The sequence below is a fragment of the Dendrobium catenatum genome, unplaced genomic scaffold (genome assembly GCF_001605985.2).
Source record: "Dendrobium catenatum unplaced genomic scaffold, ASM160598v2 fragScaff_scaffold_231, whole genome shotgun sequence".
In the NCBI taxonomy this organism is placed as follows: Eukaryota; Viridiplantae; Streptophyta; class Magnoliopsida; order Asparagales; family Orchidaceae; genus Dendrobium; species Dendrobium catenatum.
Window position 1 is genome coordinate 5,948,991 of NW_021318693.1, and position 16,695 is coordinate 5,965,685.

A 16,695-nucleotide genomic window follows, 5' to 3' on the forward strand; every position below is an offset into this window, starting at 1 on the left:
CCCCCCTTCTATTTTCTTCTCATTCTCTTCCTTCTCTGGCAAGGTGTTAGGGGCTAGGGGTTTTAGAGAATGCTTTTAGATAACTATTTTTTTTTAATATCATTTTGGCCTGGCCCCTTGGCACTCGCCTCTCCAGCACCTTAGCGCTCAACCAAATATTCCAAATTCTCCCTTATTCACTCAAATAGAGAGCTTGGCATGGTGGCAACAATATCCGGCATGGTGGCAACAATATCCCTAGTGACATGGTAACCCCTTTACATTTCTTCCCAAACAAAGAGCTAAATATCATAACACAGGCCCTAGTTTTTATTTCAATTTTTTAGGGATCCTTAATTGAGGCGTATGTATCTTTTTATAAGGTGGTTATAAACTTATTATAGGCAAAGTAACTTTTATGAAAGGTATTGTGTGTATTATAAGTTTTTTTTTTTTAAATAGTCACGTATTAGCAAATATGATTATAGAAAATAACTTCCTGCCACAAAATTTTTTTTAAAATTAGCAAGAAAATAGTAGTAAAATTCAAGTGCGGCAATGATCTAAAAAGAAAATTAGTGAAAAATTGCCCCAAATCATTATCATTATAGTGGACTTGTTGCTAAGATCAATTCACCTTAAGCCCATGATCCAACTATATTAAATACTTTCAAGTCATCAAAGAAATTCAAACATTCATTTCGAACAATGTTTAAGCCGTAGATGCAAAACAAAATTCAAAGAATCATTATATAAGGTAAAAAATTGTAATATGAATATTGATCCTTATTCAAATCTCGTTTGCACAATGACTTAAACATTTATAAATGCAATTAGCATATTAAGGTTTCGTTTGGGATAATTTTTTTATTACTTTCTAAAGCAACTTTATAGTACAAAATTTTATTGAATTAAAAAAAATTTGTACTAAAAAGCTGTTTTAGAAAGCAATAAAAAAACTGTCCCAAACAAAACCTAAATCTATATATCCTCCTTGACATCATTGTATATGCTCTTCCACAATACACATGTAACTTGGATTTGATCCTCTCTTGGGAAGTGTTAGATAACCACCATGATGCATCTTGTTACTCAACCTAAAGGCTTTCCAGGAATTCTCAACCCTTTTTTAAACCACATAACCATACTATATTTCTACCATAACTATTCTACCCATAATACCTCCTCTCAACTTATCCTCTTTTCATACTCTCATGGATGAAAGATTTTTTTTTTTTTTTTAAATATAATAAGGTCATTTGACTGATAGTATATGTAAACCTGATAAACCCAACCAAAAAGGTGAAAAAAATGATCAACAAGAATATACATAAAGCATTTTACATCATTATTGCCTTCATAATCTTGATTTTATAAAGATGACAATCGCAAAGGTAATCAAAGAAGAAAAAAAAAATCAAAAAATGTTAAGAAGCTCAAGAATAAAGCCATTGCAAACAGGACAATTTTGACGGCTAACCAAAAGCTCCTTAGAACAAAGGCGACAAAAAGTATGACCACAGGGCATGAATGATGCACACTTATGCCGCACCATACAAACACAACATGTGTGCACCATATCCCCTTCGCTCTCCTTTGCATCATCGTCATGCTCATTGTCTTGGCCTATATGTGTCTTCTCTTCCTCATAACCCTCCTCCTCATCATTGTCTGAATATCTCCCTCCATCTGCCAGCAATGTCATTAACGAAATCTTTGGTGATTGCTCTTTAGTTGGCGGCCGCTGCTGCAACAATGCAGTCACCGCCTCGTCCTGCTCATCACCCCATGCAGGATGTTTTTGTGGGGCTCGCAGTGACGTGGTACGAGCAAGAGCGCCTAGACTGCTACGAGCACGACCATTGGCGCCTTCAGCAACCGCCGCTGCCCAAGCATTCCCGACTCGATGCATCCGCATGCCATCTTTAAAGGACTTCCAATTGACATCTCTTCCTTCTATATGCTCCTCATGAATGACCCCCTTGAAGGTTTTTTCGAGGCTATCGACATGACCGACGGTCTCAGCCTTCGAGTTTCTCTCTTCCATTATTTTAGGCTTCTATTTAGAGGAGAATTGGGCATTAAGAGGAGAGGGGGGGAGGATGAAGGGAAGACAACCATTTTGGGGTTTGATTTTTTCTTCTCTTTTCAAATATGAGGTGGAGCTTTTTTATTTATTTAATTTTTTTATGATTTAGAAAACTTTGGTTGGCGGGGAATCAGCAGAGTGGGCGGTTGTCCTTACCTATTAGTTGGGCTTTTTTTATGGATGAACTAATTAGTTGGGCTTTTTATTTTTTTATTTTCGTGGAAGAATAAAATTAAAGGTTATAGAAAATAGATTGTATTGATTTTATATTTATTTAATTTAAACGATTATTTAATCATGCTCTAATATTAATACCATATTCAATAATAGATTTGTCTAATACTCATATCATATTATATTCATATTTTAATATTTATATAGACAAATCGTACATCATAGATTTTTTTCTCATTAAAAAAAATACAATAAGTAGAAACTTATTGGAAATTAAAAATATTACAAAAAAAATAAATTAAAAATATAGCTTAGTTTATAAATAGATTTTATAATAATATGACTAATTTTTCCTCCTGTTTTATTTATTTAAGACCAATCTCTCTCTCTCTCTCTCTCTCTCTCTCTCTCTCTCTCTCTCTCTCTCTCTCTCCCCAAAATTAATGAAACATCAAATATCCTACAAGATTGACCAATTTTTATCATTATATTTGAAAAAAATAGCGTCATAATATCTTGTACAAAACACGTCATAATTAGCTTCGAAGCCTCTAAATTTGGAACAATTATTAGGTCTTCCGACCGGACGTAGAGGAACGTCCGGTTGGCACTAAAATCCCACCAAAAAACTCTGTATCTGCTTGGTATTGCTAGGTATTATTTGGTAATAACAAGGAATACTGCTCTGTGAAGACCAATACCGAGTTATACCGAGCAATACCGAGTAATATTCCTCGTTATTGTTTGGTATTGCTCGGTATTTGCTCGGTATTTCTCGTTTTTTGACGCGATTTTAGCTACGACCGGACGTAGATCTACGTCCGGTCGGAGGACCTAATAATTGTTCTAAATTTGAGTAAAATTTAGTGTTGTATATAATCTCATGAATTGTGATATTCTTAGTCTAAATTAACGATTCTCAACGTAAATCTAATGAATTTTAAGCCCGTTCTGATCTATTTTGCATCCACTTATCCTAATAGAATTTTTTTTCCTGATATATGTGTTGAATGTGAAAGATAGTCTATTAATTTTGATAATAATTACATGTTAATTGCTTCGGAGAAATTCGTTGGAAATCGAATATTTTCCTGTAGTGTTTGGCTCGCCTCCCTACATAGTGGAAGCACCTCTTGGAAGCTCGATGATAATGAATAGTTTATTCTTAGGGCTGCAAAAGAACCGAGCCGAGCCAAGTATGCGAGTGTTCATGTTTGAGTTCATTTATCATTAGCTTATTCAAGTTCGGTTCATGTTTGATTCGAGCTTTATTGTTTGTGTTCGTGTTTGGTTTGTTTAATTTAAGGATGTTCATGTTTAGTTCATGTTTGGTTCGTTTAATGATTATCGAGCTTTAAACAAACAAGCCTTAACGAGCTATGTTCATGAACATATTTAGCAACAATATATTCAACAAATTAACAAACATTAAATTTATTCATGAACATCTTAAACAAACAATCTATGAAACATAGACAAATGTGAAATCAATTTAAAATGATAATATGATTAATTTATATGAATATATTCTTAAATGAAACTTTCATGTTGCATTTCTCTCCATTCGAGCTTTTATCGAGCTTAATGTCGAGCTTGTTTACAAACTTCAAATGATGTTGTTCGTGAACATAAATGAACCGAACACATTCGTGTTCAAGCTTGTTTATTTAAGGATCGAGTTTTAAAATATTGTTCAAATTTGTTTGTTTGGTTAGTTAAACGATCACAAACGAGCTTTAATCGAACCGAGCATCGAGTAGCTCGTCGAACGCTCGCTTGCAGCCCTATTTATTCTATTTCCATTCAATAATATTGAGAAGAGACAAATAATTTACAATGATTTGACTATGTAGTCTATATCTACCATATGTAGAGAGCATAGTCATTTCTTATTGCTAATAAAGAGCAAAAGTATAAGAAATGTTAAGAAAAAAGAAAAACAAAAGTAATGGAACAATTATAGTAGAACAAAATGTTATCAATGGTGCCCTCACAAATGGTCATCATATAGACATATAGTCAATTTTCTTTTTTTAAACGGGTCAAATCTCGAATCTGGATCTGACTTGTATGGCAAACGGGTTGACCTGAATCCCGAAAGAGCTACGGTTACAGGGCCATACTTACAGCGTCAAAATTTTAAATTAGGTATTATTAAAATTTTAATAATGTAATTAAGTATCTAAAATAAATAAATTTAAAAATGGGCAAAGTCGCCTATCAAATGGGCGGCTTATGTTGACTCGAACTTGTCGAGTCATATGTCAGTTGTCCAACTAACGGACGACTTATTTTAAAAAAATTAATTACTATCGCAAATTGCTCGTTAAATAGGCAACTTGCTACAGTAATTTTGAAAAATAATTTTAAAATAAAATAAGAAGAAAATAAATTAAAAAAAAAATATAAAAAATCTGATTTTTAAATAAAAATATACAAAAACAAAAAAATTGGAGTTAATGTAAAATATAATTTCTATATTTTAATAGAAGTCAATCGTTTAAACATATATTTTTTAAACAAAAAATATAGAGCTTTGATATTTACTTTCAAAGTCTGCATTTAAGGAGAAACTTTGAATCGTTATTTTTTTTTCTTTCGCTATAATTTCCTGTACAAGTTTTATCCATTAAAAAAATTACCGATGATGGGCGACTTTAACTACTTCTAAATTTATTTTATTCAATACTTAATTATATTATTAAATTTTTAATAATACCTAGTTTCGAAATTTTCCCTACTTACAGATCGATATATACACAAATAACTATAAAAAATATATATATAAGAGAATTAAAATTTAATTAATTTTCAAGATGAATGATTTGTTAAATATTTTAAATAATTTTCTTTAAAAAAATAATGTTTTTTTTAAACAAAAGTACACAGGCAAATAAACTGGATCAAAATTAGCTCACGTAGCTTGGCTCATTGATCACCCATCATTTAACTAGTTGAGCACAAGCCAACTCATGACTCCACTAGACTAAGGATTCGTTTGGGATGGCTTTCTTCATACTTCTTAAAGCGGTTTTTTAGTACAAAAATTAAAATTTTGGTACTCCGCTTTAAGTAGGAAGAAAGCCGTCCCAAACGAAGCATAAGGCTTCATTTGGGACGGCTTTCTTTATGCTTCTTAAAGCAACTTCATTCTACAAAAAAATTAATTTTTGTATTAGGAAGCTTCTTTAAGAATCAATAAGAAAACCGTCCCAAATGAAGCGGAGAAGATTTTTTTCCTGCTTCCTAAAGCAACTTTCTAATAAAAAAATTTTAATTTTTGTACCAGAAAACTGTTTTAAGAAACACCGCCATCCCAAATGAACACAGTATGTCTTTACAAAAATATGAACCAATCAAGAATAACGAAAGAAAGAAAGAAATACATTATTATTATTTCCAGCAAACATTATAGAACTACAAACTGATATGTAACTTCTTCAAAAGAGTTCTGATAAGATATTAAGGTTTCATTTGGGGCAGTCTTTTTCTACTTCTTAACGTAATTTTTTAATACAAAAAGCTTAAATAAGGAGCACGACCAAGCATTTGATGGGCGACTTTAACTACTTCTAAATACTTCTTAAAGTAATTTTTTCTACTTCTAACTTTTATCCTATGCTTCAAGCAATAAATTATCTAATATGTTCAATTTAGGCTCCAGTTTCAGATAACTTTCTTTCTACCTTTTACAGTATTTTTTTAGTGCAAAAATTTCATGAAAGCGGCAAAAAAAACTGTCACAAACAAAGCCTCAGTTTTTGATTCGTCAAATTTGACCCAAAATCATCTCTAAACTCCTCAAATCGAAACAAAAAATAATCGAATTTCGAATCATACTAAATTTAAAACATTTGGTAGCTGAAACTAAATGATTTTGTGCAGATAATTTTGGTGCTATATCAACAGTTTTTCTCTCAATAACAAAAGAACGAATCAAAAACTATTACTAGAGTTTCTATTATGCATAAATTATCAGTCTCATATCACTTGTAAATTAGGGTTCATAGCAAACATGATTCAAAGTATCAACAAACAGGCAATGGAAAGCATAATAAGCAGCTCATCAATTCTAATAGATCAGTTTTTCAGATGCTCCACAGCTTGGCCAAAACTCACAGCAGAATATTAACATGTTCATTCATGTCAAAGCCATGTCAAATATACAGAAGATGGCCAAGCCAAGAACACCCCAAAATCAGAAATATAAATTTAGTTACCCGCCGATTTGGTGAAGCATGGCATCGATTTCATCTCCATCTTCCATCTCAAGCTGACGGCAAATTTCATAAATAATTGTCATCAGAACATCATATATTTTGCTAGGGAAAAAATCTATCAGAATATCCTCATATAATTATATCAGGATCAGAGGCGGAACCAGTCTTAATTCTTAGAGGGGCAAACTCATAAATAACACAAATGCACAATGTGTTTAATTTTGCTAGGGGGCAATCGTCTAAAGACAATAGTATTTTAATTTTTTTTAGTGGGGACAATTGGAGCTCGACTCGTTTATGGGCTCACGAGCCGAGCTTATCAAACTCGAGCTCAAATCCGAGGTCATTTAGTAAACAAGCTCGAGTTCGAGCTTGAGCCAGCTCGGCTCGCGAGCTCGCGAGCCGGCTCGAATAATTATTAATATATTTTTAATAATTTTATCTTATTTATTACATTTAAATATTAAAAAAAAAAAGAATAAGAACTACTTAAGTTTTGTTTAAATGTTAAACATGCATCTTTTTTTTTTTAAATCACACCTAAATTTTAAAAATCCCTCTTAAGTTTTAAAAATCTCACCTAAACTTTAAAAACTCGAGCTCACGAGCCGACTCGCTGTAAACGAGCTCGAGTTCAAGCTCGCCTGTCGAGCTCAAGTTCGAGCTCGCTTTCCTACTAAGGAGTCAAGCTCAATAAGGCCTAAACTAGACTCGACTCGACTCGTTTACACCCCTATCCGCCCCTGATCAGGATGTGCTTGAAAATTATTAAAATTGTTTCAAAACTTGTGTACTATAAACTCTTCATATAAAGCATTTATCATAAAGAATATTCAAGGACTTTCAAGTATATTCATAGAAATTGTATCAGAGTATCCCATCATAATTGTTTTCTATTTTAATAGAAAAAGTTATATCAAGATATTCTAATATAATTTATAACAAAATGAACTTAAAAATTATTAGATTTACTATAAGATTGATGAAATATTAATTCTTCAAATAAAACATTAATCTCAAAGAAAATTCAATAATTTTCAATTTATTCAAATATAATTTCTTTCGGAGTATTTTTTTTCTATTTTGAATCGGCAAAAATAAATGAAAATGTAAACTATATTACCTCATGGGGAGTCTGCTCACCGCCAATCCTACGGCCATCGAAGAGGAAGGCAATGGAGTCCGAACCAATAGACTGGCGCTCACAGTATGCATTTATTAGCTTCTTCAGTTGAGTATTGCGCTTGATCCTGAAGAAAAGCTCGTTGCCATCCTATATGACATGAAATATGCTCAAAATTCAAAATGTCAGATGAGAATTTTATAGAGATTTTTACGTACATAACATCTAAAACTTTTGAAAATACATATTTAACACCTAAACTTCTATATTTACTAATATACCACCTAAAAATTATCCTTTTTTCCTTCCATTCCACCACTCCGTTGAAGCGATGAGATACTTGTATTCACTGTGAAAGGGTACCATTGATGGAGAAGATAGTCGTTGATAGTGATTTTTGACAGAAAGTTTAAACGGAATGCTAGAATTGATTAAAAGAAGGATTTTATATGGTATATTAGTAAATAAAGAAATTTATGTGTTAAATATCTATTTTTAATAGTTTAAAGTGTTACAACAACAACAATAACAACATCAAGCCTTTATCCCACTACGTGGGGTCGGGAATAGTTTAAAGTGTTATGTATGTAAAAATCCCAATTTTATAATGAGAAGTTGCCATTGAAAGCTGCTAATTTCCATTTATTAGGCCTATAATTGAGCTTCTAAATCCTGGAAGTTATTTCAACATATTTGATCGTGGTGTTTCATGTCTTGTTAAAAAACAGTAAAGCCAAAGAGCTCAGCAATAAAATATCAGAAATTATCTCACAACCTGAAATTTTTTTTTAGTGAGTTATTGATGGTTTGATTAGTGCTTAATAATTAGTTGAATAACATAAATTATATTTTAATTAGAAGAAACATGATTTTAATTAGAGGTTAATTATGGATTTTTTGAGGTTAATTATGTTTTTTAAGGTTAATTATGGTTATTACTAGAAGAATACGCCAAGCAGAGTTAAACATAAATACATAATCATATTTTATTATTAGAGATAGAATTATAACTTTAATGATTATTTTTTATGCTAAGATTATTAATATTATAAATGTTTAAGCTCTTCAAATTGATTTGGATATGTATTCAAAATTAAAATTTTGGAATGAATAAAAGAATTAATATAAAAGATACCTCTTGAACAAATAGTTTTTATTAGAGTAGATTTAAATGGATATGTTGGTAGAGAGTTAAATGATTTTAAAATCATTCATGGTGGCGATGAGTTTGGAGCGACTAATGAATGTGGTAAGACCATATGTTAGATTTTGTTATAGCTTATGATTTTGAAATTGTTAATATCTTATTTAAGAAAAAGAGATGAGCATCTCATCACTTATAAGAATGGATATAATAAAACTCAAATTAATTATTTTTTATAAGAAAAATATATCGTTTATATTGCAAATATTATAAATTTATTCCGAGTGACAGTTTATTCTTGTTGATAAGACTAGAGAAAGAGTTGAAGGTAAACTTGAATTATGGATATCAAACTTAAGAGTCTAAAAATTTTCATTTGTGTAGTTCTAAAATTGAATATATGGAGTGTAATTTTAATAGTAATAGATCTAGTAGGGGGATTGTGACTTTTGGTGATCAAATCATTAATAAGAGTACACATTTTAAATATCTTGAGTCTATTATTCAGAGTGATGTGGATATTATTAGTAGAATTCAAGTTGATTTGTTGAAGTGGAGGAATGGTTTGGGTTTCTTGTGTGATAGAAAAGTCCCCCACAAACTTTAAAAAAAAAAATATTATAAGATTGTGGTGAGACTTGCAATACTTTATGGTGCAAAATGTTGGCCATTAAAAGAGAAGCATAATATGAAGTTAAGTGTAGCAGAGATGATGATGCTTAGGTGGATGAGTGGCTTTATACTCTTAGAGATAGGATACAGAAAGAGCATATATGTGAAAAGGTCAGAGTAGATCCAGTGGAAGATAAGATTAGAGAGTCTCCTTAGATGGTTTGGTCACATAAAACGACGACCTTCTGATGACCCAGTTAGGAGAGTAGATGCATTATATTTGACTTATGAAAAGAAAAGTAGAGATAGACCTAAAAAGACTTGGTGAGAAAATATTAGAAATGATCTTTATGTATTATATTTAAAAGAGAATTTGACTCTTAATAGGACACGATGGAGAAAAAGGATTCATGTAGCTGACCCCATGTAATGGGATAAAGGCTTTGATGTTGTTGTATTAAATAAATGGTAATGTTTATACTCAACAACACTATTTTGTTGAAATGTTTAAGGATGATATGATTGTTTCTAGAAAAAAGAGAAACAATAAAAATACAGAATAGATGCCTTGTTTCACAAAAGAGAAGCAACCCTTCGAGCAACTTTATAGAAAAAAAGGAAAGAGGAAAGGCCTTTCGCACACGCTCTTCTCCAATCCAGAAATTCGAATCTGCTCGCCAACCCCTCAATCCCATGCTCCGATCAAGCATCCCGGCCTCTGCCGGACCCCTCTACCATGCGTGAACGCGAGCCCACCTTCCGCTCACGCCCATATCATCGCTCGTCCTGATCCCGTCCATGTGACTTAGATCCTGACCCGTCCGTGGGACCCACACCCTAACTCCCGTCTCACGTGACTTCGGACCGTCCGCGTGACCCTGGATCTATCTGTGTGATCTCCCACGGCCCGACCACGCTTCCTCACACGACCCAAAGCCCAGCGCCCCACTTCTGCCTCCGCTTTCTCTTGCGACCATGTCCCACGCCCTCAGCCCGACCTCGCCTCTCCCCACTTCCGCTCCTATTCTATCCCGAACGAGCGCAATCCTTCTCGTAAATTCTACACCGACCCTGTCCGAATTCAACAGTCAACAATAGTTAATGATATCCCTCTCGACTAAATGAAATCAATTGTAAATAGAGTACATGTATACACAAAAACAAATAAGATTAGTGTCATCCAATCTTTGATCTGGCCAGGGAAAAATAAATTAGAAGACATCACGTCGTCGTATCTTTGATCCATATGCAGGGGTGAGACATCGGATGCTTGTCAAAATTTTGATATCTACACTATGATAGATTATAGTGAACGAAACATAAGCCAAAGAGCAATTCATGAGAGAATTGAGGTGCAAATTATGTCTAAAAGGTGGTAAGCAAGACGCAAGTCATGTATGCTAGGTGGGAGTTACAATTGTAGATAAACAGGACAAGAGAATAACTACAACATGGCTTGAGGATGAACAACAAGTTGCGAAGTGTGAAGCGAACACAAAGTTGTGAGCTTAATGGAGGGTGAGGGAGAGTTACAGTTGCAAGGACTAAGGATGGTGGACGCGGGTAAAGTGGTCAAACATGTCTTTCACACCATGTTTCAAAAAAAAAATTTCTTTCATATTCTCACTAAAAAAAGTGACATAGTTGATGAAGAACAAAAAAAAAAATGAAACTTACTTTTTATATCTTTTGCAATATCATTTGTATGTAAATGAAATTTATGTTAAAATCAACAATAAGGGTGACTCAAGTGCCCAATTAACCTCCTAATATGCATTATAGGAATATATCTTATCATGCTCAGAAATATATTATATTTATCTCTGCGTAACAAGTTTTCTTACTTGTAGACATATAAAATAATAGAAGACCTACCTTAAATATAATAATGCTAGAAATTGTTCAAAATAAGCTGAAAAAAATGGAGCTAACAGCTCAATTAATATCATAAAGAATGAATGGACAATGGGATTTCTTGATATCATAAAGAATGAAATAGAGAATGCAGGTGGAATAACACCGACGATGATGATGATGGTCAAGATAATGAGTAAAATATGAGAAAAATAAAAGTTTGTAATCACAATGAAGAAAAATAAACATATTTTATTTTTTAATAGCCAGCATAACATCCAAAAGGCAAATGAAAATATTATTTTCTCCATTTAAAGTATATAATTGTTTGCTAATCAAAGCATGGGATATTAATACAGCCCAAAAAAATTTCAAATGAAGTAGAGAAAACAAACACCTATTGCAACCATCAACATATGCAATTGCTAGTTTAAGTATGGATTACTTCCTATCATTTAGGATGAAATTAGAGGGTATAAAGTAGAAACTATGGGCGTCAAAATGGGTTTTGGGATTGGCTTCAAGTCCAACCCGAAATTGACCCGTCACTATTTACCCGAACCCGCCCCGGGCTTGCGGGTGTATAGGGTCAAGCGCAAGTGAGCGCAGGTGGGTAGGGCGCCAACATAAGTGCGGGATGTTGGGTCGAGCCTGAGCGCAAGCGAGGCAGGCAGTGGGTGAGCCGATGCGAGGATGGGCAGCGCACATGGGCGAGGCACTGAGGCATCCAGGTGGTGCAGGAAGCAGAGACAAGCGTGGGTGAGGCAGGCACTGAGGCAGGTCGGTGTGGGGTGCAAGATTGAATCGAGTGGTGAGGTGCGGGTGGAATTCGGGTCAACTCAAATCCGGACCCAACCCGACCCATTTGCCAAATGGGTTGACCCAAATTGGAAATTTTTTGGGTCAAGTACAGGTCGGGTCAAATATTGACACCCATACTTTAGAAACAAACCAAAAGAAAAGAATTTTGTATTAAATTGGCAAATGTACGATGATAGAACCTTAAAAGTGTTCCTACCCCTCAGAGATAAAAATTTCATTTAGTAATATCTCTATGAGTATCCTAACTTCATGCACAACACAAAAAGAAATTCAGAATTTGACAAGGTAAATGAAGAAAGAAATGTATTAATAGATGGTCGTAACACAGCCAGAAACACAAAACACTCAGAGGCAAGCATCATTAATAACTGACTTCTGAGAAAAATCATTTTCTACATAATAGTGCAGTAGAATGGCAAATACACAGAAATCATCAGGTTTTGAACCAAACTAACTCTAAAACATAACCAAATTTGCAGCTAATCAACCCACAAGCATTCACCAACCCAAACCAATTAAGAATATAGCCCAATCTAAAGTTGTCAGGTCAGACCACGAGTTCACCTCAACAAGACCATTTTGATCTCCTAACTTATATACTACCCTTTATATATCTTTTTAAATATATGTGAAGAACATTGGATTTAATCCATAGTCGAGACAAAGCTCTAGCCTAATCAATAACAACTTAAATTAACATGCTACATGGAGATTTGACAACAATCCTGATAAATGCCACAAATAAAGCACCATATAAAGAAAAAGACTCATCTCCTCTCACTCTAACTCACTAAAGCCACCCACAACAACTCACTCTAGTGATATTGATAGTACTCGTACTACAAAAGGCATGGATCAGCAGAAATCATAAAAAACGAAAGAAATCACCTTTGCATGGCAAGCTAGGTTGAATGGAAGCAAGAATATGACATCACCTTTTCTTCTCCAGTTATTCATCACGCAGGAGAAGGCCAAAAGGATAAAGAGAGTAAAATTGAATTTCCAAAACGAAAAAAAATAAGGAATCTAAATTCAAGATACTAAGACAATGAACGATTTTATCAAACTACAAGGCTCAACCCCCAGTAGATTTAGTTTGTTAGGATTTGTTTCCTTATTGTAAAGAGGATTATCCTGAAGACTTAGAGATTAGTTTTACATTTCTTGCACTCATCTACAAATAATAGCTAGAAACTGGAAAAGCTGATCTCTACATGTTCTCTCTCTCCACTCTAGTCAGACAAGCTAGCCACCCCTCCTCACTCTCACTCTCTCTCCCCCTCTCCATTTTCTCTCCTACCCAAGAATGCCAAAAGTGAGTCAAAATCCTTTTGCTAGCAAGGGATAAAACAAAGAGAGGAAGTTCTAGAAGGAAGAGGATGAAACAAAAGCAACAAAAAGAGAAGGAGACCGTCATAAAAGAATAACGGATAGTTAGTAGTCTAAGGTTTAGTTCTAGTTTGCCATTTTCTGTTTACCACTCTTGATACCCTTAATTCCTCATCCAATCTTTAGTTGAACCTCATCAAGTAAGGAACAGCTTGGCCTATTTGATAGCAAGTTTCAAACTTTCATACAATTTTTTTTTTGCATTGTTAAACCTATTAAAGCATTATAAGGATTAAATGATGTCAAAAGTAAAAATTGGTAAGGGATTTTAGCATCCACCTACCAAGTAGCTAACCCAAACCTCCATAATGGAAGAATGTTCATGTTTGTGGAAGAGAAGTTGCTAAATCTTGTAGATCAAGCAAGAAATAAAGAAAGAAGAGGGATTTGGTGTAAAGAGGGAAAGAGTTAAGATGTAAGGGAGAGTGGATATTAGGAGGAGAAGAAGAATATATGAGCTTGGAGAGGGAATAAGGGGGGAGGAGCCTTCAAGACATGAACTTTAAATTTACAAAAATTTCTAATCATCCTTCATAATATAAGGCAGACACTATTTTTAAAGGAAGGGAGGCAAAGATGAAATAATAGCCTAAGCATTTTCTTGAAAATGCCTAATATATCCCAAAAACATGAGCAAAAAGCATAAATCCAACAAAAAAAGTAATACATAATAGCACAAAATAAATGAGAGATAATATCAACCATGAAGTTGACCATAGAAGCATGTTGGATATTTGTGTCTATAGGGTTGATATGTAACATCTCCCTAAAAGGAGAGTGAAGGTCAATGTGACAATACTCTTCGTATTGTGGTTCCTTAGGGGAGATCTACGGTCATCATGAGGAGCACAGTCTCCGCAACAAATCATGAAGAAAATAATTGCTGTTGTCCAAAGAGTCCAATGATGATCTCATAGGCAAGGATATGCTACACTAGCAGAAAACATAAATGTGATATCTATAAATCCATTTGCAAAAACACTATCATCAAATACCTGTTTTGCACAAAAACAGCAGTAGATTAAGAAATAATTATATTAGAAGGACAGTGAGAATAAGGCATGCAAGGAGATTATTTTAGTGAATCGAATATGGAACCTCTATAATGTAATAAAGTAACTTAACCACTGCTATAGACTCATTTTCAACTAGGAATAAGGTATAGATTAAGAAATAATTATATTAGAAGGACAGTGAGAATAATATTTCTTAAAGATAAGATTATGAAAATAGACTAGGTGGTTTGGGAATGTACAGTGAAAAGTTGAAGATGCACTAATAAGAGAAATAGAAATGGTTAATGTTAAAGGATTAATAACAAAAAATGTTTATTCAAAAAGGACATAAAATTAGTTTCTAAGGCTCCTCCATCAACCCAAAAACAGAGTTCCAGCATAAATCCAATGCCAACACCAACTGATACCTTCAAAACGCGAGCAACGAAAAAGATATATCCACACTTACTACACGTTTAACACAAATTAACTCAAATGCATGATTAAAATCTACAACAACAACGAGAAAAACTATTTCAGATGGCGAAGATGAAAATGACCTCAACATTTCAACCTAAATCACCGCTAAACTGAAACCCGATTCCCGATTTAGCAACAAACACAAAAAATCACAGACAAGCATTCCCTAAATACAAAAATTTAGCCCCAATCGCAAGCTAGGCATTGAATGCGTTCTCAAGCAAGAAAAAGACGAAATTAAGACAGATCGCAACAGGTATATCAAATAATCGAGAAAGATGTTTCACCTGCCCTTTCACCTTAAGATTGATATGCGTGCCACCCTGATCTTGCTTCTTTTCCTCCCCTGCGTTCGTTCCTGACATTCTTTTATCCCCTCAATCGCTCAGAGAGAAACTGAGAGAACCAGTGCGTAATCGAAGGAATAGGAAAGGGCCGATCGAAAACGAGAAGCCTAAATGGCCGTTTTATAGGGACATTCAAAATTACAGTTAATTGATTTTTGGAGTCAGTATCAAATGAAACGGCCTAAGCAAACCAACACAGGCTGGGCGGGCCCTAAATATGGCCAAATTATTACGTTGCGGAACGGAAAGCGTGCCGAGGTCGGATTTAATATAGGAGAATATTATTCTCTTCTGAATTTGTACGGGGAGAATCTATAAAAATTTGATACATATTATGTACAAATATGTACACAGTTCATATATCCGAACCGTTATTTCCGTCTAGGCTCCGCATGGAATAGTCTCCCAATATACAGTGTATACGCGTGTCGGAATTGGCCTCCAGACATATTCGACATCCGCACGTAATAATGATAGCTTCGCAATTGCCTAAAAAAAATTGTAATAAAGACAAAAATATATGGTCATTAGGCAATTGGTTATATAGAGTTGTTATTGTTAGAGAACGATGAATCAAATACAAAATAAATAGTAAAGATAATCTAATAATATCCTTACAACAAAAATTTGAGCGCCCCCTAAAATCCTCGTTGGGGTGCTGCCCTTGACCCCGCAACTGGACGCCAAGTGGCGCTGCCCTCTTGGATCCCCGACATATCTGTGTAGCGTACGACAATCAAGGATGTGAACAAATAGGAGTTGATCTAAATTCTACACTTTAACTTATAAGTTTGCCTCCTTTGAAAATTAAGGTTGGTTCCGTCCCTGATGTCAATAGAATGATAGTTCTTTTTCATGTTTTTTTTAAATATCTTATTTTGGTAAACCTACCGTAAGCATAAAATATATTAATATTTTTTTAATAAAAAATGTATGAATTTAGATATCTACCATAATTTTTTTTATTTGGATATCTAACATTAAAAATTATTATTTATTTTTTTAACATGTAAAACCTTACCAAAAAAATTAAATTAAATTTATCACTCCAAATTACTTCTTGTTGCGGGCTGAAAGATTCGTGGCGGTAGAGTGAGTAAACTTTTTGTCTTAAAGATGCACAAATATTCAACACTCAAACAGAAAGAGAGAAGTAGAACACCAAATCTTTTTTTTACGTGGAAAACCCGAAGAGAGAAAAACCACGGGGCCTTGCCCAAGTGAAAATATTCCACTAAACTTGAGTGAATTACAAGGGTTGACCCGTCCCTCGATTTAAAGGCGGTCGAATTATAGTAATTTGGAGAGACAGCCAAAGATCTGGAGACGGTCGTACGGATGTCCGGCAGGTGGCGGCCGGGCGGTGGTGCTAGAGCTCTTGAAGCTTCAGAGCTCTCTTCAATCTCAAGCGAAAGGTCCCCCTCATGTAGAGAGTGGGGGTCTATTTATAGATTTTCATGAGTGGCA

General features: G+C 34.1%; 2 protein-coding genes across 4 annotated transcripts; both read right to left on the reverse strand.

Annotated features, from left to right (window-relative positions):
• Nucleotides 1–1,396: 1,396 nt before the first annotated feature.
• On the reverse strand, nt 1,397–2,026 carry LOC110107914 (LON peptidase N-terminal domain and RING finger protein 3). The gene has a single exon (XM_020838360.1). The coding sequence runs from the start codon at nt 2,024–2,026 to the stop codon at nt 1,397–1,399; it is 630 nt and encodes a 209-aa protein (XP_020694019.1).
• A 4,150-nt stretch (nt 2,027–6,176) lies between these two features.
• LOC110107917 (small ubiquitin-related modifier 1) lies at nt 6,177–15,454 on the reverse strand. 3 transcript variants are annotated; one of them, XM_028693076.1, is made up of 3 exons: nt 15,181–15,454; nt 7,586–7,735; nt 6,177–6,515 (listed from the first exon to the last, which is right to left on the reverse strand). In XM_028693076.1, the coding sequence occupies exons 1-3, from the start codon at nt 15,244–15,246 to the stop codon at nt 6,459–6,461; spliced, it is 273 nt and encodes a 90-aa protein (XP_028548909.1). In that variant the 5' UTR covers nt 15,247–15,454; the 3' UTR covers nt 6,177–6,458. The 3 variants fall into 3 exon arrangements, with proteins under 3 accessions (XP_028548909.1, XP_028548910.1, XP_020694022.1); XM_028693077.1 differs by lacking the exon at nt 15,181–15,454 and adding an exon at nt 14,109–14,266; XM_020838363.2 differs by having other exon boundaries at nt 6,207–6,515; nt 15,169–15,440.
• Nucleotides 15,455–16,695: the final 1,241 nt, after the last annotated feature.

Excerpts from the sequence above, each read along its gene's own strand:
- LOC110107914 (XM_020838360.1), bottom strand. The coding sequence starts at position 2,026 with ATGGAAGAGAGAAACTCGAAGGCTGAGACCGTCGGTCATGTCGATAGC.
- LOC110107917 (XM_020838363.2), bottom strand. The coding sequence starts at position 15,246 with ATGTCAGGAACGAACGCAGGGGAGGAAAAGAAGCAAGATCAGGGTGGC. Across the intron at positions 7,736-15,168 it reads ATCTTAAGGTGAAAGGGCAG|GATGGCAACGAGCTTTTCTT; the intron begins GTGAAACATCTT and ends CATGTCATATAG. Across the intron at positions 6,516-7,585 it reads GTGAGCAGACTCCCCATGAG|CTTGAGATGGAAGATGGAGA; the intron begins GTAATATAGTTT and ends ATTTGCCGTCAG.